The 22,721-nt window shown below is 42.4% G+C and overlaps 1 protein-coding gene across 4 annotated transcripts in view; it reads left to right on the top strand.

Annotated features, from left to right (window-relative positions):
* Positions 1-22,721, top strand: part of PTCH1 (patched 1) — a 69,684-nt gene that overhangs the window by 15,151 nt on the left and 31,812 nt on the right. For all 4 annotated transcript variants that reach the window (XM_037493992.2, XM_037493994.2, XM_037493995.2 and 1 more), the window contains 10 exons: positions 13,547-13,736; positions 16,300-16,369; positions 16,462-16,553; positions 17,889-18,087; positions 18,363-18,484; positions 19,263-19,410; positions 20,208-20,339; positions 20,748-20,903; positions 21,571-21,669; positions 22,124-22,249. In XM_037493992.2, coding sequence (XP_037349889.1) covers positions 13,547-13,736; positions 16,300-16,369; positions 16,462-16,553; positions 17,889-18,087; positions 18,363-18,484; positions 19,263-19,410; positions 20,208-20,339; positions 20,748-20,903; positions 21,571-21,669; positions 22,124-22,249 — 1,334 coding nt within the window. The remainder of the gene's footprint in view (positions 1-13,546; positions 13,737-16,299; positions 16,370-16,461; positions 16,554-17,888; positions 18,088-18,362; positions 18,485-19,262; positions 19,411-20,207; positions 20,340-20,747; positions 20,904-21,570; positions 21,670-22,123; positions 22,250-22,721) is intronic.

Below are 22,721 nucleotides of genomic sequence, written 5' to 3'. Positions count from 1 at the left end.
CAAGATTCTCCAGTGACAGAATGGTCATTTATCTCTTTGCACTTTTTGTTTTTGTCTCAAAGCTTGCCCAGTCCCTGCCTCCTTTATTGCAGGTTGTATTGTAGCCTTGAAATGAACCCATATTGCTTTGGTATTTGGTTATTAATGTCTCTGTAAGCCAGCATTAAGGGACAGAGACACAAGTTGTGACTTCGAATTTTTTTTTTTAAAGAATTTAATGTTTTAAAAAAGTACATGCTTGATGTTTACAAGTACTGGAATTATGCCTTCACTGTTCTTGGCTGGAACACCGGCAGGTATAGGAAATAAGTGGTCTTCACCCTTTCAGTGTCCAGAACATGACTTCTCAGCCTCAGCACTGTGGACATCTCCGTCTGGGTCATTCTCTGTTGTGGGGGCTGCCATCCATGTGCATTCTAGGATATTGAGCAGCCTGGCTGGTCTCTAACCACTATCCTCAGAGCAGAGACAACCAGAAATGTTCTCTTTGTTGCCTAAGGTGAAGGTGGGGAGAATGTGAAAAATTCCCCCCATTGAGAACCAATGGTTTGGGTGATAGACTCTGATTGGAATACCCCTGCTGTGCAGATGGGAAGTCCATGTGGCTGTAAAGGTATTACAAAATACAATTTTTAGGCTGACTCTTCCACCCCATTTTCATCTTTACTGACCCACATGATGAATTTTTTTTCACGTTAATGACTTAAAATTATAATTTTCCTATACTTTAAGATGACATTAAATATCAAATGCCATGACAAGTGCTGGGGAGAGAGAGGGAAAGAGCAGAGATTAGGTAGGTAGGTAGGCAAGTCAGTAGATAGGTGAATAGGTAGATATGGGGGAGACAGGCCATGGGAAAAAGAAAAAACTTTATATTCAAATATCCCTTTTTTCTTTCAGATAGGTTAATTTTGCAGAAAGACATCAAACATAGCAGACTGAAGGATTTTAGCATGACTGTGAATCAATAAAAGACATCCCTGGACTTTGTATTGAAGTAATGTCACTTTTTGGAAGCCCCAGATAGCAAGTGAGCACTTTAGTGGTCCCATCCCCGACCAGGTGGTCCTGTCTCTGACCACTCCTCCATGGGTGTCCTCACAGACCAGAACCACGGGGACCCTATGGGCTGCAGCATGTCAGCAGGGCAGTGTGGGTTCTGCTTGGACTGCCCTTGTGGCCTCCACAAGGGCCTCAGTGGTTTCTGCTCTCTGGGCTGTCACTTTGGTTGCATTTCACAAGTGACAGAAAGACAGAATGAAAAGCAGTTCCTTTCTGCTCCTTGGTCTCCTGTCCACTTTTTAAAATGAGGATCACATTTATTAGGTTGGCATTTCTTAGACTCCAACACAACACAAGCAAATAGAGTTGACAGTCGTCGTATTTTTTTCATATTCGAGAGAAAAATGATTGACAAATTAACACCCAACAATAATTGCTTTTAAAAAGAGCAAATCGCCTTAGGTGCCTTCACCCCAGGGTTGCTAACTGTGCGAATCCTCCAACTCACTTTGTGACCTGCCCCTCTTGACCCTTCCACAAATTTAGAAGCCAGGTTGGGCAATGGGGTGTTTCAGACACACATAGCGTCTCTCAGAGGCTCCAGAAGATGACAACTTCCAGATGTATGAACCACAGGATCCGTTTGTTTGGATTATGCGCCACAGCTGATGGCAAGATTAACGCTGGCTGGACAAGCTATGGGAGATTTGTCTGCTTTCCACAATGCCATGTTTATATTTCATCGGGATTTCTCCTTTAAAGCTGACCTCCCTGTGACCCTGGAGCCCCGTCCACTAAGGGCTGAGCTATGTAACTTGTCTGCCCTTCTCATATTGGGTGGGGGTCACCGTTCTGCAGGCAAGGCCTGCATACATTGCTGCACCCACTTCATCTGTGCACTGTCTGCTCAGATTTAAACCCTGAGGAGTAGTCTGTTCTACTGGAGATGGTGTGTGTGGATATATGTGTTCGTGTTTGATTTAAAAGATTTTTTTGACTTCAAAAACAAGTATGAAAATATTTTACAATTATTTTAGAAGAGACCAGATTTAATAGACTATTTTGCAGTAGTACAATATTTTAATTGAGCGCTATTTTGGAAATAAAAAGTTATAGAAATTCCAACTAGGTGAGGCATCCCTAAATAATCACCATACCCGTATGATTGTGTTACTATAATACTGTCACCTCCTCTGCCCCTCGCTGCTCTCCTCCCTCCTCCTTCCTTCCTTTCTTTACCTACTTACTCCTGAACTGCCCAAATCATTTCCTCCCAATGGGTCTCGAGTTCCTAGTGTGAAAACTGAAATGGCAGTAAATCTGGCTAATTACAAGCTGACAGAAGGGAATTAGAAATTGTATTATTTCAAAGTGACTGTGGGAGATGATAGATGTACAGCTGCCATTTACATCTTTGGGGTTTTTCTCTGGGTGAGGGTAGCATCCAAGACTTGACTACGATGGCATCTTATCTACAGAAAATACGCTTCCCCTGTTTCAGAGTCAAGGCATTTTTATGAACGTTTGAGGTGACTTGTTAGCATATATTGACAAGTGGAGTGTTGAAGTCTTGGTTCCTGTGTTTAAGGTGCCATATAGAATAGGACAGCACTGGGTCCTGAGTGAAATGTAAATCATAACATTTCAAACAGGCTTTCCCTAGCTGGGACAAATACCCAAATCAAGGAGAGCACAGTGTGTTCATAGGGATGGGAGAGGATCTATTTCCTTATCCCAGTTTTGACCACCACATTAGATGGCCCATCTGTATGCAAGGTTCTGGTTCATAACCCAGAGAGCAGAAGACTTTGCTCCTGAAGGCAGTTCTGAAGAAGGAAGCTCCTTGGGATTTTCTCAGTGAGAATCTTCCTTGACTACACAGATAACATCAGGGTTACCAAAATATATGCACTTTTGTTATTTGTTCTTTACTTCCAAATTCTGAATTTGGGTGCTTTATGATAATACTTAACTAGATTTTTTTTTTCTCTTAAATTGAATTTAGGTTTGTTTGTTTTTCATTGTGTAATATATCTCCTTTTTCTACATCCATCTTTAAGTTTGGCAGAAATAATTAGCCTCCCCAAACAGTAGAATGCTGCCATTGAAGAACTGCTTGACCATTGTGGAGATTTTTAGGAGTTTGGTGTACAGAAAGATGCAGCATGCCCTTGGCCCCTCCAGGATTAGTACTCTTTTGTTGTATTTGGGGTTTAGGACATAGCTGGAAAACCAGCTGTCACATGTTAGGGAAATTATATCGTTGGTGGGCACTCAGGTACCTGCTAATGAATGATATGTTTGTTGGAAAGATTTATAATGTGGAGGTAGGACCTCAGTTCTAATCCAGAAAGCCAGGTGTGAGTTGGCCCAAATAGCCCACATTTCATGTGGGTCCCAGAACACCACTGGCTGTGAAGGTAAGGCTGGCGAGAAGCAGGTCTCCTATACCACAGTACAGGCTTTATTTATTCTTGCTAGAATTAATAGAAAGAAACAGCAGGCTTCCCCAATTTATCAACCAAGATAGTTTTCAGTTATTGATGGAACATGTACAGAAGTAAGCAAAAGGAATTGGAAGTGGACTTTGTTAAGTCAACGTGCATCATTTTTTTCCCCTTAAATCATTGCTTAAGGGCTTCTGGCTCCTTGCTCAGGAATCCTGCCCAAAAATGCCAGATGTATTACACAGTCAAGAACTGCAATGTAAACATTCTCTGTGCCATGAAGCAGGGTGGTCCATCACCTATTTAAGAAGAGTGAGAAATCTCGAGAGAAAGAGGGGTAACTCGTCTGTCTGCAGTGTACACGGTGGTGGGCTTGTTAGAGTCAAGATTTGGAAGTACAAAAACTCAGATGAATTAATACTCTAGATGGGAAAAAAAATTTGTATTGGGGAGCCAAGGAGAGCAAGATGTGGCTTGGATAATGTTGCTTCATTGGTCAGATAAGCTTATAAAATGTTGAACAGAATGGGGGGGGGGAAGGGGCTGATAGAAAGTTGTTGTCTTCATAGCAGCATCTTGAAGTTACTGTGAGCATCATCTTTTATTCTGTAGTGAGTTAAATTGAAGGGTAGCAAGGCAAGAAGTGGCCAGCTTCCTTCATGACCTCCTCCTGTATCTGAGAAAGTCCACTGGTTTGGGTGCCTTTGGGTGTAAACCTAAGATGTGTCACCAAACATCTGCCCCGGTATTTTGTAGCACTGTTGGGGTAACCCAAGATATGTTGCAAAATAACTAGCCCTCCAGTTTACCCTCAGTTACTAAATTTAAGTAAAGAACCTGTTAATGATGATGATTTAGAGGTGAAAAAGTAAAGTAGGTATTTTGGGCTGTCCTCCAGCAGATGTGTTGTACAGTGCTGACAGCAAATCAAGGAAGTCGGGGCATTTTCTGTTCATCCAAATGACCTGATACCACGCAGTCCTTAAACTGACTCAGTTCAGGGTTTTAAAAATTAACCTGAAGGCATTTTGTGAGTTAGAAGGAAATGAGGTTTCAGCTTGAATTTGGGGAATTGTTAAAATAACCTGCCTCCGTATTCTTCCAATTTAAGAAATCCATTCTATGGAGTGATCTGATAAAATGGCTTAAAGAAACTGTGATGATAAAAACAGGAAATTTGAGATTAAGGGGAGTATAAGCTTCTTGATTCTTTCCTGCCCCGCCACTTTTTTTCTTCTTTCACTTGCTCCTTTACATGAGGAAATGAGAAAACCTCACAAAAATAGATGTAAACATCACACTTTGTCTTTAAACAGAGGCTTTTAAAGAGTGGAGATGACAAAAGGATTTTATGTGCTTACCTAAGAAATTGGTAAATTCCTCTTATCTGATTTCCCCATCCCAATAATGTTCATACATTGTTGTAATAAAAAAAGATAATTATCATGCCATCATTTTAGTTCACACATGATCCAGAAAAAATAAATTGAACACATTTAATAACTTTTTTAATTGCAAACAAAGCTTGCAATTTGAGAGAATTGGGATTAGAGCTAAATATCTATTAACTGCTCTTTCTAGAGATTTGGGGATTGGGATGACCCTTTTTTTTCCCTGTTTTTTTTTTTTGTTTTTTTTTTTTTAAATAGGCTACAGTTTCACATGGCTCCCAAAAGAAATCTCTCTCCCTTTTTGTTTCCCACACCAATTGATTTATCATTTTGCTTGCAAGCAGATCCAGAATGTTAGGGCAAGAACACACTCACTTTTTTCTCGTAACTTTTTTGTTGCGGACCGAAACCAGTTGACTTGAATAAATTTTTCTGAGGCCTGAATGTAGCCAGCAACGTGGAAAAATCTTGCCATTCAGAACCGTCTGAATGTACATTTCAGCCACACAGTAAGCTGCATTGGTAGGCACTGGACTGCTAAATACAACCATTTTTCGCTGCAGCGAGTTAGACAGGTGATTAGCATAATTAGCACCGAGCAGCTATACATATGGTAATGCTGAGTGTGTAAATGCCAGCTGCGGTGTAAAATTTATGTCAGGGGTCGGCAGGGCTGTGCGAAAGTATTGTGTTCCAGCTGCAGGTCAGGGCCGCCAAAGCTTACCTCCTTTTCTCTTGTTGGTGAATACGCCAAACAGAAGAGAAAGACAGAAATATAACAGATACGGCTTTGATGGAACAGCCCAGTTTTGTGCAAGAGGGACTGTTCTGTAAAACACACACACACACACACACACAAGTTCTTGAGTGCTTGAGCACACACTCCCTTGCAGAAACCCTATTACTTTTTCTGCAAGTTGTGTTTATTTCGGGCAGGGTCCCATGGGCAGGCAGGAAGGATGGCGTTAGGTAGGTGAGGGAACCAAATCATTTCCTGGGAGAGCTTTCAGTGCCTGCATTTTTAAAAGGAATTAAGAGATGTTCTTCTCTTTCTCCTCAGCCTCTTGCCCAGCCCCATTCCCTCTGCTCCTCCTGCCCACATTGTTTCCCTCCACATCAAAGGTGGGGGGGGATCTAGTGGAGGGGATTGTATTTATCTTTTAGAAGACTGGGATTTGACCTTCCTGGAGGTGTTAGCTTGTCTTAAACATGTCAGTTTCCAGCTCTTCCCAAACTGCATGACTGGTTTTAGCAAAAGACTAGACGTTTCTTTGTATTATTTTTCTGGGGCAGTTTTCCTTATCATCTACCTACTGCCACTATCAGGCACAAATTCTTTATAGATCAGAAAAGACTCAGTAGGTTTCCTGTTTGAAAGGAAAGTCCTGAATGGCTCATGCCCATGAAAATGCACCATGGGCAATTTATTGCTATAACGAGTTCACATGTTTTGTGCTCAGAGCATTTTTTTCTGCCCGTTGGCCCCTGTTTTGGTTGGTGGCTATAAGAAGTGGTGGTGACAGAATATAGTTCACAACATGCTGACCTGGTGATGAAACTTCCTCATGGTGCCAGGGGGTCCTTATACATTAGCCCCTAATCCAGCTAATCCTGATGGCCACAAAATCCTGAAAGTAGCCCCCAGTGAGGTGTCTCCCCATACAGATCCAGAGGGAAGCATCTGTGCAGGGGAGCAATGGGGCCAGCGTGGTGGTGTTCCATGGGAGCTGGGAAGCTGCTTGCAAAGGTGGGGAATCAAACTGTCTTCTCCCTCCTTTGTTCCCATTGGAGGCCCTGCCAAATAATGGTGAGAAGACTTCTGAGACAGGGAAGGTGATGTCAGCCACACAGAAGCTGGGGAGAAGGGAGCCTAAGTGCTGTGAGAAGGTGCTACCTGCAAGCACTGGGGTTTTGTTGTCTTTGGGCTGTTTCTGTTCATAGTTTTGAATGAAAACTTAGCTCAGAACTTAGAACTTGGTTAACAGTGCACACTGTCTTGGATGCCCGGGTGCTGCCCCTTATGGACCCTCCGGTGCTCACTTACCTGAAGAAAGACAGGGCTTGGGTTTGCATCTACTTGCTATGGCACTTGGGCATTCAGATAAAATTATGGGAGGTCCCAGAACAGTACACAGGTGGGGAAGGATGCAGTTGGAGATGCAGGCAGCCAGGGACATCCTTGGGTCTGTGTACTAGGATTTCATTTGACCTGTCTTCAGTGAGGTGGCCTGCAGCTCTCACTTGCCACGGCCACAAGTGACCAGAGAAGACTGGGCCTCCCAACAGATGCAGGGTCATCTTGGGGGCTGGTGGCTCCATAGGAAATACCAGGTGGGGGGAGCTGTGCAGACAGCAGGTCCAGTGTGGGCAGAGCACTGGACTGACCTGATCGTGCCCGACAGGGCGAGCCGGCAGCTTCACGGAGAGCCATTCAGAGGAAGCAGCCCAGGCAGTAACAGATGGCACCGCCAACAGCTGGTGTGGGGGCTCATGGCAGGCGCATACTTGCAGCCTACTACTTCTCCTGCACCCCACACCCTCCCCGGGGAGGAGCCGGGATGTGTCCTGCTCTTGCCTGTTTTTGTGGTTTTCATCTCACTGGGTTCACTTCATAAAGGCAAATTCTCTTTGAGGTATCTGATTCTAGCATTTTCCCATGGCAACACCCAAGGGCACAATCACACAAGGAGAAAAACAGCCCAGAAGCTCAAGCAGCAGTTGGCTAGTCATGAATAAAAGAGATGGGTGGAAGAGTGGTGAAAACTCACAGCCCATGAGTTTTAAGCCAATTGCCCAAATTACTGAATCTTCATTTTTTTCAATTTGGAAAATGAGACAGTGCTGATAATTTTGCAGTTGTACTCTTAGATATTTGTACTTTGTTTTTTTTTGACCTTCACAATAACTAATCGCAGCATTGAAAGAATGATCTGAAGCAACTAAAGAGGGGGGTCTCTCTCAAGGCTGTTAGATAATTCATGGGATTAATCAAATGCAAATGTTACGCTTGCATATACACACACTCCATTTTCCTAATTGGACTCTGAGTGGGTACTTTTCAGACTGAAAAGGTCATTTGTTTTGACTGATTGACTTTTGTAGCCTTTGGGGAGAATTAATATTTTATACAGATGACTGCCTGTTCCCAAGGCTCTGTATTGAGACTGCTCATTCATTTATTCATCTGACAACACTGAGTGTGTGCTCTGCGCCTGGTGTGCCAAGGTGAGTGGGCAGCAGGCAGTGCCTCCCTGAAAGGACTTGGAATTTATTTGCAAAAAACATTGGTTGCCTCTTAGATTATCTTTATGTGGATCACAATAAGCTTTTGCTAAAAGCTTTTTGCATGAATGCCACAGGCGTTTATTAAGCTCTGTGTGAAAGTCTGTGCTGAAGACCCATAGCACAGGAGAGCATCACCAGGGCATGGACTGGCTTTCATCTCCCATGGTCTGGAGCAGCAGGCCCCAGGTGGAATGGCTTCCAGCCTCTGCTGGCCCTTCTTCACCTTGGGAAACAAATCACCCTCAGTTTAATTTGGAAAGGAAAGAACCAGCAGAGCTTAAGAATGTCTCCAGAGGTGGTGCTTTTTACACCAACACCCACCCCTCTCTCACCCTTTGCCCTTCCAAATAATTGGTTTTTTTTTCTTTTTTTCTTTTTTTTAAAGATTTATTTACTTATTTATACAAGCACCGGGTACAGTCAGAAGCACGGGAGGGTGAGAGAATTCACCAGAGCCAGAGCGGGGAACAGAACAGGCAGACTGACGAAACACACTGCTGAGGGGAGCAGCGGGCGGCAGAGGAGGTCTGCGCGCCATGCGGGACCCTCCTCCAGTGGCCGGGGAGCAGCTGGGGGATAGAACCAGCACCGCAGAGGCTGCGGGCACCTTCGCAACCCAGCGCTCAACTGCTGCACCACCGGGGAGGCCCCCCCAAATAATTGGTTTAAGCCTCAGATTTCTAGAGAACAAGATGGCAGAATTTTCAGGTAATGAAAGAAAATGTTGCTAGCCTCTTCTGTCCACCCCCATTAATGTGCAGGCCCCTCTGGGGAACAGAAAGAAAACACCCTGTGGAAAAACTGCATCTCCTCAGTAGTGGGAAAATATCTAGGAGGCAGTTTTGTCCTTGAAATAAAAATACCAAGTATTTGTCCCATATAATACTTTTCATGCATTCTAATAACTCTCACAGTGAGCATAGTAGAGCCTGATTGGTTGAATTTCGTGCTCCTCCAAATATATCTGTGTTGGTCCTCAGAAGCCCTGAGTCTCCAAGGGTAATAGTGCTCAGGGCGGAAGGGTCAGCTCTACCTCCTGTCAGCTGGGGTGACCTTTGGCAAGTCACCCAAACTCTGCAGCTCCCTCTCCTATTCTGTGAAGGAAGGGTGATACCTGCCCTACAGTGAATGAATAAATGAGTGGGCATCCGCTCAACTTCTGATTAAGGATTTGGGAGATTTCACATACGTTGTCAGACCTTTGATTGTCCTCTGAGGTTACTGGTAGCTTTTTTATTTCATTTTATATTTGAAGGCTCAGCTATAGTGAGTACTTGTCCCAAATCTCAGTGCCATAGTGCCAGTGCTGGGCCTCGCATCCATGCCTTTAGATCCTCATCCTCATTACTTGACCTTTCTAGCTTGCCCCAATTTGATGGAGTATGTGTGGCATTGAAAAAGATTTATAAATAAGTAACTTCCAAGTGTGAAAGTCCTTTGCAAATGGAAAGCACCACACAAGTATAAGAGGTTATTCTGCATCTCGGTATCCTAGGATAACATTTTTTTTAAGTTTCTTTCAAAGAGGTTGCCTGTTAGGTTGTTAAAGTTGTTGCATTTGGAAGAAGGGAAAGAAAAAAAGAGGACTTTAGTATATGGTTGAGAAGCATGTTACTTTTGCATTGAGCTTGTTTTTAATTAAAATCCCTACAAACTAGCTTTCATATTAATTTTTCTCTTTTTGTCACCTGGAAGTCTTTAGCTTTTGTTCATTGCATAAAAATTAAGAAACAGACAAATTATCCAAAAGGGAAGCAGGTAAATATTATCCATAAACCACATCACATAGTAGTAACAGCTGTTCACAGGTGACTGTCAGTATATGTAAATGCAAACATTTATAATTACAAATACTGGATCTTATGATTCATTTTAGTAGTCAAAAAATACTGTGCAGTATTTCATGGACATTATATTAATTTTTAAAAAATAAGAAGGGACTTTGACCTTCAAAACAGGAAAGAGAGAGAAAGCCACCCATCCTCCCCTGAGTGCCCCCTGCCCCTGTACTTTCAATCACTTGAAATAGGCTGTGGGCTTCCTGAGAGCAGTGCTCTCAGGGTACATGGTAGGGAAACATGCAAGATAAGAACAGCTCAGGGCTGTCACTGAGCTGTGATTTAGGATTGGCATTTGCAGAGGTAGCAAAAGTTAGACCAGTTCATAAAATTGCTCTGTCCAGAGGGGTTTCTGTTTCTGGTAGCTTGTTCCAGAGTGCCTTGGCTAAACATTGACGTAAGAGCTTATGAATGCTGTGCAGTTTATGACACAGGTATACCTGAGAAGGAGCTAAGTCTACCATGTGACTGGTGAATGACATCATTGTGGTCTCACCAAGTTGGAGCTGCACTCCCATATACTCTCCCTGCAACAAGCCAAATGAGGGCTTTGCAGTTGCTGGTTCCCCTGCCCAGAACACTGTTCCCCATACACTTTAAAGGCAGTGGAAATATGACTTCTCTTCTCATCCCATTTGGAGTGGTCCCCCCACTCACTACCCAAGAATACACATGGCTTCACCATCTTAATTATTTCTGTGCCACTTGTCATGCCAGGAGATTCTTCTGTTGGTTTGCTTTCTTTCTGGCAAAGCCTCCGGAGAAGAGAACCTATCTTTCCCATCCGCTATAGCACCCCACTGCTTAGTAAGGAGTATACATCCCCAAATTCTTGTTGGCTGAATTAATCATGTTGTGATTCTTTGTCAGCTTAACTTTTTAAATTACTGAAATGTTTTGCAAAAAAAAAAAAAAAAAATGCATATTTGGTTAAATATAAAATGAAATTTTAGGTAAAAATTGGCCATATAATATGTAAAGGTAAATTGGATTTAATAATACTCAAAAGTAGGGTACATCATTAAGTGGTTGAGCAAACTTCAGAATTCCTTTACATTCTGGTTGATTTGTTCCACCTATATGGTAGTCTTGGTTAAAACTGGTCATATTAGCAAAATATTCATATTATCACTAGAGCTAGGAGGTGGATGGGCAAATGACTTTGCATTTCAGAGAATGACAAATAATAAATACCTTTATTAAAACATAGGTGTTAATTTAAATATACATCTCAAGACATTTAAAAAGATGAGGTTGTGGAGTTGCATTTCACATCTTACAGGCAATGGCATAATCTCTAAAAATCCCTGTGATAAAATTTTTTCCATTATGAGGCTGGTCAGAATAGTGTGGTCAGAATTATTAGTGGCATGAATTTTGTAATTGATTTTTATTTTGCTTGCAAGCCTTTCTTGCTGGTTACTGGCAATTCTTTGCTCAGATGAGAGCGGGGCACACGTCTGTGGCCTTTAACCTCTTGCTTTTAATTTACCTGAAATTCTAAGCTTCAATAATGGTTAAGGAAATGCAGCGTTGTAAGTAGAAAGGGAAATCTCATGGTGTGCCCATACTTGAGGAGACAGGTAGAAATAGAAATGATTTATAGGCTTGTGGTATTGATGTTATATAGTAAGCCCAATAGAAGCAAGGGGCTGACCTTCCCCCTCCCAACCCTCCATTCCCCAAGAAAAAAGATTATTTGGAACTTCTGGGTGTTCAGCTACTGTAGCTTTTCAGAAGAAAACTCCAGGCTAATAATTAGGGTTCTTGATTTTTTTCTTTTAGCTTCAAATGGCTTTTCTATCTCTAGAGAATGTGAATTGAGTCTAATTCAATAGTTAATTGGTTGAAATAATGCATTGTGATTCCTGTCCAGAGAAGCCAGACCCTGCCTGCAGGCAGCTTGGGTACAACTTCTGGAAAAGGCTGGTGGCACTGGGTAAATTTATCCTCTGTGGCCAGTTGTTTCTTGTTATTTTCTTGTGGTCTTTCTTTAACTTCAATTGTTTGCAACAGCCTCAACAAGTCTCCAGGGCATTTGTCAGAATTTTCTGGGAGTCTTAATACTTTGTAACCAACTAATAAATTGCTTTCTCCCCATCTCCTTCCCTCCCTCTTCTTTCCCTCCTTCCCTGTCTTCGCATCCTCCCCTCCCCTCCAGCTGTCACACACTGAGTGCTTAAGCCTCACCTCACAGAGTGGTCTTGGTGGTCTTGGCCATCTGTGTGAACCTGCCAGCCTGTGAATCTGGACTGGTTTTGCTAATGAGGGCATTATTTGCTTGTTATCCTGCCCCCTTGTTTATAAAATATGCCAAGAGAACTAAACAGTCTGCCGCTCCCAGTTCTTATTTACTTGACCAAACCAAATGTTTATGTCCTTGAATACTAAACTTGAAGCACAAGGATTCCTACCCATGGGAAAGCCACAGTGATCACTGAAGGCGCTTCCTAAACTAGAGCCGAATGCCACTTTTTCAGCAAATATTCAACTTATCAGTGACTTTAAGAACTGTTCAGACTCACTTGCTCCATCTTAAGTGTGTGTGGGGAAGAAGGGTTAGGATTCTCTTTCAGTTTGCTGCCTCCTTCCCACCTTTGACCTTACTGGATCAAAGCCCTGTCTCCAGTGCTGTCCTCTCACTGTTCCCATGCACACACCTGCACAGGTGAGAAATGAAACTCCCTTTCCACAGACACCACAGCCAGGTGCAGCATCCTGGCCTTGACTGGATCTAAAAATCATAATTACAATACAGCCTTGGACTTGAGGAAGTAGACACAAACAAAACCCAAAAAATAGTTGCAGTGACAGCAGCTTATGCCTTGGCCTTCTGGCTTAGAGAGAGCAGGGTTAGGGCTGGAGTGGATTCAGGATCACCTGGGGGAGCTTCCAGACCACAGGCCACCTGCCCTGGGCCACTCAGAACCTTTCAACTGTCGATTTGGCTGCTGAGCAGGTGGGTCTTTTGGAGGCAGGTCTAGGACTACCCATGAAGGCCTGGCTGATGCCTTGGGTACATCTCAGTGGGATTTCCCAGAGCATCTCATAGGATTCATGTTCTTTATCTACTGGCAAGTTTTATGCTGAGCACACATGTACTACCTCTTCTTGTTTCTTTTTCAACAAAGAGAAATATTTCCTTACTGCTTTTGCCAGATTATTTAGAAGAAGAGTGTAAATTGAAGTTATTTATCTTGAAATGTGTTGCAGGGCACTGTTTATGGAAGTGGAGAAAACTGTAATAGGGAACTTGGTCTTGTCTGAGGGAAAAGGTGTCTCAGGTTTTCCTCCCCCTATTCCACCTGGTGTCTTAATTGGAAGGTGCACGGAGTGCTTTCCATTGGGAGTGCCACGCTCCTGTGTTGGGTAGGACATTCCTGCGTGGGTGTAGTGAGTGTGTTGTATGCTCATTATTGCTCAAGTTAATGTTGCCAGTAATAATAAAGTGAAGTTATTCAAACATCAGGCATTCATTTTTATGACCATTTATTGTATTTCCTGCATGTCTTAGTGAGATAACAGAACATTAACTTGTGGGGATTTTGCTATTCTAATTGAAACCTGTACTGTTGGTCAGTTGGTGGACGAGTAAGTCGTGAATTAAATTATACTCGCCAGAAGATTGGAGAAGAGGCAATGTTCAATCCTCAACTCATGATTCAGACCCCTAAAGAAGAAGGCGCCAATGTCCTTACCACAGAAGCACTCCGACAACACCTGGACTCGGCGCTGCAGGCCAGCCGGGTCCATGTATATATGTATAACAGGTAAGCAGTGGGAAGAGGCTGCTGCTTTGCTTTAGTAAATGAGGTTGACTTGGAAGTAATATCTGGAGTGACAAGTTTTTAGAAATAATTTTCTAATGAAATGCTTTTTTAAATCTTGATTCAGTTTCTAGAGTTTGGAAACCAATCTCATACATTCTTTTGTAATATTTTATTCAGTCAGTACCTGGGCTTTATGCCCAAATGAGGAGGATCCTTCAGGCATTGCTTGAGTGGCTATATACCCTTTCTGAAGATGTTTCATTGCTTAAGGTCATTTTGGAACAGTTATATTTTGAATTGCCTTTAGTAAACTTACAACCCATGGAAAAGGCAAAAAAGAAAAGTTGCTTCATGTTACTTTAGATTCACTACAGGTATTAACAGTTGATATGCGTCACAAAGGAACAAACAAGGCCCTGGTAGGGGGAGGGATTTGAACAAATATAGTGAATTCCTGCCAACAGGTAGGTGAAATAAAGTGGATTCACACACACCTTTACACAGTCTTTACAAAATATTCCCCTTTAGCTAATGTACCAATTCTGTGGGTATGGTAAAAGCCTAGGAGGAGTTCTGCTACAAAACTTAAGTCTTTTTTCTTGTCTGTTTAAATTGGTTACATTTTTCAGGGCCGAGACCTGGTCTTATATACCGAATGCCAACATTAGCTCAGGGCAAGCACTCAGGGTGTTTGTTGATTGACTAACTGCCTGGATTGATGGATTTAAAGTGGATCTTCTCCCTTAACTGTTGAGATGGCTCTCATTAAGCTCCATTTCCAGGGTACCACTAAATTGTCATTTACCTCAGACCATCCCACCCCCTCGGCTTTCAAACACCTCTACTGAGTAGTTCATGTGTTGATTTATTCTTTATAGGGGAAGGTAGTGGCCACAAGGACTCAAGACTCTTACCTATTCATGCTATAACCTTAGCTCTTCTTGGACATAACTGGATTAGCTCTCAAACTGTCTAGCTTGAGACAGATTCCAAGGGACCAGCATGGCCTGGGACAAGTGAACATATCTTTAACATAATCTTGTTTCCTCATCTGTAAACTAGATTTATGATCATGTGTGCTCTCTTATCCTCAAGAGATTAACAGAACAAAATCAGATACATGTATGGAAGGGCTCTGGAAAGTTGTAAGGAGATATATTCTAGCACCTTTGTCAGGCCAGAGCATAGTTCCATGCTGTAGGGGAAGCAGCTACCCAGTACAGTTTTACAAAATTTACAAGAGAAGGTCCTATAAAGAAGATGGAAATGGGTTTTCCTGGGCCACTCTAATCCTTTTTACATTCTTAAGATAACAGGACCCCTCATGTGAGGGAGCTTGTCACTTACACACTTAGGGAAAAGATGTGAGGGTCTGTACAGTGAAATTATACTCTTGAACTAAGGTGCAACCAGAGAATTTTTACCCATTGGATTAAACTTTAAAAACACTTACTTCAACCCCATTTCATTTTTTAGGTGAGAAAACTGGCAATTAGATATTAATTAGAGCATATATATAAGTTAATACAGTGTTTCAATAATACTGCCAGGTTTCATACCTCATAACCTTTGCTATAGCTTCAAGTCCAATGGCTTTTGTAATGCACAACCATGCCCTTCACAAGCAAGCATAAATAAGAGTGAATTGATCAAATTATATAAATGAGAACCTACTTATACTAGAGAGTCTGTATGAATACAATATCAAATTAAAATATATACATAGATGGAGGTGGGTGGACTATGGAGAGTGGGTAGGATGAGTGAGTAGAAGGATGGGTGGATGGATGGGTGGGTGGGTGGGTAGGTGGATGAGTGAGTTGGAAAGTGAAGTTTTTTCTTTTTTTTTTTTCTTTTGGATTTTCCATTTCCACCCTTTCTAATTTTTTTTCTTTTTCTAAGTTAGACTCTCTCCACAGTATATTCAGAAAGGCAAGTCATAGACATTTGTCTGTGTCTCATAGAGATAATAGAACTCTTTAATAACAGATGATAGGTAATACAGTTAATTAGAGATAGCACATTTAGTATTTCTAGAGGACACAACTTGACTAGAAGACTGTGTAACTCAGTCTACTTGGCAGTGTTATTTACAGCAGGAAATTTCATTGTGAACACTACCTGTTAATAAGGGTATTATTAGCCAATAAAAAATTTTCCCACCTTACTATATGTTAATACATTATAAACCTTACTAATTTTGTCCTCACTTGCTTTGAATTTCTGATAATTCAACTCTAAATTATCTGCTCAGAAGTTTGTTAATGTATGTAGAAAGGCAGATTAATAGTGTAAACAAGATTATTGGGAGAACTCTTAAGAAAACAAGACTTTTCAAGTACTTTAGTAGCATTCATTTACATAAACACCCCACATGTTAATTGCAATCCAGTATTATCTATTCATTAAAGCAAGCTTGTAGGGTCTCTACTTGGCAAAAAATTTACTCCTTTTGACAGGTACTTAAGAGTGATTGAAATTGCAATTCTTCCTATATGTTCTATGATTTTGCACTGAATTTATAACAATGAGGAATTTTTGCCTCTGCTCTTTATTTTAATAGGCAGTGGAAATTGGAACATTTGTGTTACAAATCTGGAGAACTTATCACAGAGACAGGCTACATGGATCAGGTATGTTTTCCTTTTGTTTGCAAAAAAATAACAAACCACCCTGTTGGTATGTGGTAACCTAAAGTGTGACATATTCTTTTTTACTTTGACAGATAATAGAATATCTTTACCCTTGTTTAATTATTACACCTTTGGACTGCTTCTGGGAGGGGGCGAAGTTACAATCTGGGACAGCATATCTACTGTAAGTGTTTTCTGATGTCTGTGATTTCTAAGCTCTAGAATGTTTCTGATGCTGCTTTATCATTGCTTATTCCATTTTAGTTCTGAGTAAGGAATAAAAACATTGAGATTTCATGTGCATTTCTTAAAGTGAATAGTTGGGGGAAAGGGGGCTTCAGCAGAATGTTTTTCCACTTTGCAAAAAAAGTTCTGTAGGCATCATTAAGTTTCATTCACTTTTACCAGCCTATTTATATGCAAATATAATGCAAATTATTTCAGAGTATGTGTGATTTTTAACTCTTTAAAACATGCACAAATTTGCAGACCAGGTCCTTTTGTAGGTTTAGCTTATTTTTTACGGAAAGAATTTATTAGTAGGTGCATGTCAGCACTAAATATCTTGAGTTAAAGTTCAAGATCTTCTTATGAAGTAAAATGCTAACCTTTCTTTGGATCACATTAAAGACATTTAAGGGGGAAAGCCGATATCTGTCAAGGCCTTGGTAGGGGGTGCAGCACAGTTTAGCAGTTGGATATTATATACACCGCATCATTTAAAGAATAATTGTTAATCACTGTAGACATTTTCAGTTAATTATGCCAGAATGAATGGTTGGGTTATTGTTTCTGTCCTAGCTTGCATGTATCTGCAAAAGCAATTTGCAGTGGCCATACCCTGACCTTCAGTGTACAGTTTTAGATGGGAAATAAGGGGTTTTGTGTTTTCTGGTTGGGAGATTCTGAATAATGACTTCAGCCTGGTTAGGCAGCTACAGTGTGGTTTGAACCACATAACAGGCAGCCAAAAGCCTTTCTGGTCTGTCAACAGCACAAATTCAAAAGTGAGTGTGGGGGAAGTGGCCTTGATGGCGGTGATGGCAGAGGCAGCAGGGGGCTGGTGGGGTTGACTGCCAGTCTGTCAGAGAGAGCTCATAAGTATGGGATTATTAAAGGTAATGGAGATAAAATATTTTGATTGATGACATTTACAAAGTATTTATTAGGCTGACAAATGCTAATTTGACATTGCGATTCCTTCTCCTTCCCCCCCCCCCCCCATTTGGAGGTCCGTATTCTGCTTAGAAGCACCCATGGGCTAATTTTGGTTTTAGGTAATAAACATAGCATCAGGCACATGAAGTCTTTGGCACTGTCATTAATTTATAAGCTCTCTGCTGCCCTGTTCACTCATGAGCTATTTTCCTGGTATAGTTTTGCATACATATGTGCCACAAAGGAGCATTTTTCATGCCAGGGCTGCAAACAGTCTCTTGTGACCTGGCTGCAGTCTTGGTATTCTGCTAAGGGCTTGGAAGCTTCTTTTTATTGTCTTACCTCCTAATTTCTTTCACAGAGGTAAGCCTCCTTTGCAGTGGACAAACTTTGACCCTTTGGAATTCCTAGAAGAATTAAAGAAAATAAACTATCAGGTGGACAGCTGGGAGGAAATGCTGAATAAGGCTGAAGTTGGTCATGGTTACATGGACCGGCCCTGCCTCAATCCTGCTGATCCCGATTGCCCGTCTACAGCCCCCAATAAAAATGCAACCAAGGTGAGTACAGTTCTTGATGCTTCTCCAGAGGGCCAGAAGGAAGGCGGGATGTTTCTCCCCATTTTTAGGTATAGTCTTTTCATTTTTAAGATTTCAATATCCACAACTAAGTTTGTTTATAAGGCTAAATTTTCCTGTAAGATTTGCCATATGCCTCTCAATTAGCCTTATTATTTATGTTCTTTTGGAAGCAAACAAGCCCTTAATACACTGTATTTTAATAAGGCATGTGACCTGCTTACTTGTTCCTGTAATTCTGTGGCTTTTTATTTTAGCCTCTTGATATGGCCCTTGTTTTGAATGGTGGATGTCATGGATTATCCAGAAAGTATATGCACTGGCAAGAAGAATTGATTGTGGGTGGCACAGTCAAGAACAGCACTGGGAAACTTGTCAGGTAATCCAACACACAGAGGAAAATCCCAGCTGTCTATTTTTCTTCCTTTCCTGAGCAATCACTCTCCTTTCCCACATCTGCAAGTATATTTCCATTAATACTGAGCTGTTAGCCTAGCTCACTGTCTGGTGTAATAGAGTATTGGGAAATATTAGCAGGTCAGACAGCTTGAGAAAGCTCTTGTGGGGAATTTTTCAAGAGTAGGTTGTTTTCCTTAGCAAGCTAGTGACTGTAGGGTTGAGACCTACCCATTATGTAGAAACCAGGGCAAAGGTAAAGTTGGCAAAAAACATTGGTTATAGCATATGGAGTTAAGTAATGTGCCCTAAACCCTGTCCCAGGCTGTTCAAGACCAGCAACTGGCCAATAAACCCAGATTCTCCCCCATGCTCTGTGCACTCTGTTATGTCAGGAGTCAGGCTCTCAGGCTGCAGTTTCTCCCTTGGGCCTTCACACAAGCCAGTGTGCAGGGCTGAGCCCGGCGTATCTGCTCAGGCTATCTGTGCCTCTACCCTTCCTGTTTTGTTGACTAGAAATTGAGAAAGGAAATTGCTTATTAATTTAATTTGGGAGTATATCTGTTAAAGGTCTGTAAAATTACACCTTTAATATGGTATATCAGTCTACTAAATAAAATAGCCATCTAAGTCCCCTTTTAATGGAAACATGCTCATGTAGAAGGATAGAATGGCTGTGAGTGAGTTGGGGGCTTGAGGCAGTGAGAGCTGCTTCCTGGGGGTGCTTATGTTGTCTTTCCTACCCCATCAACCCTGCACAGCGCCCATGCCTTGCAGACCATGTTTCAGTTAATGACACCCAAGCAAATGTATGAACATTTCAAGGGATATGACTATGTCTCTCACATCAACTGGAATGAGGACAAGGCAGCGGCCATCCTGGAAGCTTGGCAGAGGACATATGTGGAGGTAAATCATCACCTTTCTGACTCCTACCATGGAATCTGGGTACAAATTCCTTACTAAATACTGCCTTCTAATGACTTCTTAAAACTTTCTTTCATTAGAATTTACTTTCAAAACAGATCATTCACTCTGGGGTGAGACTTTTCTCTCTCTCCTTGGTATTGAAAGTCTTAAATAATGTCATTCAACTGGGATGCCCTGAAACATTTTGAGTAGCCAGTTTTGAACACCATAACCGTGTTTTGAAAAACACTTGGTTAGCGAGAAAAGGTGTCTGGAAAACATTAGCAAGGCATGGAATCTGTTCACAGCTGCAGTCCCCTTAGTTAGGTCATGTGACAGGAGCTGGCCTTTGTTTCCCAAGGAGTGACCTCCACTGAGCTGCATGTGACCTTTTAAAAGTGGCCAGCAAATGAAGGGGGAGAAGTGCCCGTAAGGGGGAATTGTTTTGGATTAAGGGGAAGCCGATGGACTGGAAATCAGTTGTAGAGTTATGGGGAGGAGAACAGTGGCCTCAGATGTAGTGTAAATAAAGAACTTGGAGTGAATGTCAATTACACCAGCTCCCCAACACACCAGATTTGTTCTTATTTAGCTGTAGCCTTCATTGTCCTAGGCCCAGGCTTGTTTGTTTACTGTTAGTCCAAGTTTAGCACCCCCGCCCCAGTCATGTAGGATTCTTTTTAACATGTCACCCAAGTGGAGCTTGGGTGAAGGGCATGTTTCACTGAGTCTGTGCTATTCAAGGTCATTGAAACTTTAATTCCATTGGGGACTTTATCATTATGTTGTGACTGCAGGTGGTTCATCAAAGTGTTGCCCAGAATTCTACTCAGAAGGTGCTCTCCTTTACCACGACGACCCTGGACGACATCCTGAAGTCCTTCTCTGATGTCAGCGTCATTCGAGTGGCCAGCGGCTACCTACTCATGGTAATGATTCCTTTGCTTCTGGGGGAGGGCATCATTTTGTTTTACTTTTTACTTTGTACCTTTCCATGACCGCTCCTGCTTTTTAACTGCTCTTAACACCCACGTGCATCTGAGACAGCGGGAGCTCAGCTTCATAACGGGTCACAGAGTGGTTGTGTAAAGCATTTCCCATTTGCAGTTTGCCCACCTTTGACTTGTATCATTTGTGTGGTGTCCATAATAAAAATTTTTGTTGTTGGATATGGTAAGTTCTACCTTTTGATATGGGGTGATGGGTGGGGGAAAACATTAGAATCCTTACACATTCTAATGTTTGGCTTTTGTTTTGTGTCTTCCCCCCTCCCCCCTTCTCCCTTCTTTGAATCCTTCATCCCCCAACCCACCTTCCCCCCATTGTTCTGCTTGCAGCTTGCCTATGCCTGTTTAACCATGCTGCGCTGGGACTGCTCCAAGTCCCAGGGTGCCGTGGGGCTGGCTGGCGTCCTGTTGGTTGCACTGTCAGTGGCTGCAGGATTGGGCCTGTGCTCATTGATCGGGATTTCCTTTAACGCTGCAACAACTCAGGTACTAAAGGAGCTGTCCATCCACTGTGTGTTGACAGACATCCCTCCTGGGGCTCGGCCCAGCCAGCCTCCTATGTCCATGTCACCTAACGGGTCTACAAGCCTTTCACCAGGATGCCTCATTTCTCAGGAGAGTGCTGTGTCTAAATGGACCACTTGGCAGTGGGTAGAGGTCAGAACGGGCTTGTTGATCAGGAGAAATGTTCCCCTTACAGTGGAATTTAGGTCATTTGTTGGAGCAGCGGTTTTCTAACTTGAGTGGGCATTAGTGTTTCCTAGAGGGCTTCTTGGGCGCACCCCCAGAGTTTTAACTCAGTCTGGGCTGGAGATGGAGAATTTGAATTGTCACCTGTTCACAACAATGCTGGTCCAGGGGTCACATGCCATTACTTAGAAGAGTTAGATTCCTTCTCATTAAGTTAAAAAAAAAAAAAAAAAAAAGCAAAAACTATTTTATATGAAGCTTAGAGACATACAAGACCTACTGTGAGCTAAAACTGCTGGACTTTGGGGATTTAAATAGCAGATAAAATGAAATTCTTTACCATAAGTTAATGGAAATTCTCCTATGGGTATCTACTGGAGGTGCGGGTGGCTTGTTTTCTTGATGGGTTTAGAATGATCGGACCCTACATGTCTAATGCTGCTGTCCTTTGTTTGCATCATAGGTTTTGCCATTTCTTGCTCTTGGTGTTGGTGTGGATGATGTTTTCCTTCTGGCACACGCATTTAGTGAAACAGGACAGAATAAAAGAATCCCTTTTGAGGTAATAGAAAAACAAAAGAAAAAAGCTTTGGGGACAACCAGAATCCCTTCTGTTCCTATTTGTCCTTTAATTTTCTCAGTCTGGTGTGGTAAATATTACAGTCTCAAGTCAGAGTATGCTGCGTAAGAGATAAGTTAGAAGACTCAAGACCTGTATTTCAAAGCACACACATGCTTCTCTGAGGTTTTTTGTCACTTTGTTCCTAACGGACCTCCCTTCCTTTTAAATCATTATAATTTTACTTAAACCATTATCTTGTAACTTTCTCCTTTAGATAGTTTAACCGTGAACAACACATGACTATGTAGAAAGCAGTGAAAACCCTTTCAGTGCCCATGTTATTGGGTAAGGCACTTCTCATGCCTTGACGTCAGCACTGTAAACCATTTTGCCCCACATTTGATTTGTCCGCACGATCTGTGCAGCTCTCAGCACTGTGATTTCTCATCCTCAGGACAGGACCGGGGAGTGCCTCAAGCGCACGGGAGCCAGTGTGGCCCTCACATCCATCAGCAACGTCACCGCCTTCTTTATGGCTGCGCTAATCCCCATCCCTGCTCTGCGGGCCTTCTCCCTTCAGGTGAGTGTCTGCAGCTGGGATCTGTGATGCTGAGCACTGCACCGACATGAGCTCCCATGTATGCTTTTCCCTGATGTTCAGGGTCTTCCTGCTGTGAAGCAAAGCAGTGTGCCAGCCTAGGGGCTCTCGTGGGTGAATGCCTTTTTCTTTCTTTTTTTTTTTTAAGATTTATTTATTTTATACAAGAACTGGGGTACAGGCCAGATGCACGGGAGGGTGAGAGGATTCACTAGAGACAGAGCAGGGAACAGAACAGGCAGGCCGATGAAATACACTGCTGAGGGGAGCAGCGGGCAAGACAGGAGAGGTCTGCCATGCCATGTGGGATCCTCGCCGGCCGGCCGGCCGGGATCACATCAGCGCTGCAGAGGCTGCAGACAGCTTCACAGCGAGGCGCTCAACCACCTGCTCAACCACCTGCACCTGCCCTGAATGCCTTTTTAAGCAGCGACCCTATGCTCCCTAGAATAAC

The sequence above is a fragment of the Talpa occidentalis genome, unplaced genomic scaffold (genome assembly GCF_014898055.3).
Source record: "Talpa occidentalis isolate TD23 unplaced genomic scaffold, MPIMG_talOcc4v2.1 talOcc4.7, whole genome shotgun sequence".
In the NCBI taxonomy this organism is placed as follows: Eukaryota; Metazoa; Chordata; class Mammalia; order Eulipotyphla; family Talpidae; genus Talpa; species Talpa occidentalis.
Note: the sequence above shows the minus strand (reverse complement) of the source record. Positions and strands in the feature narration are given on the sequence as shown.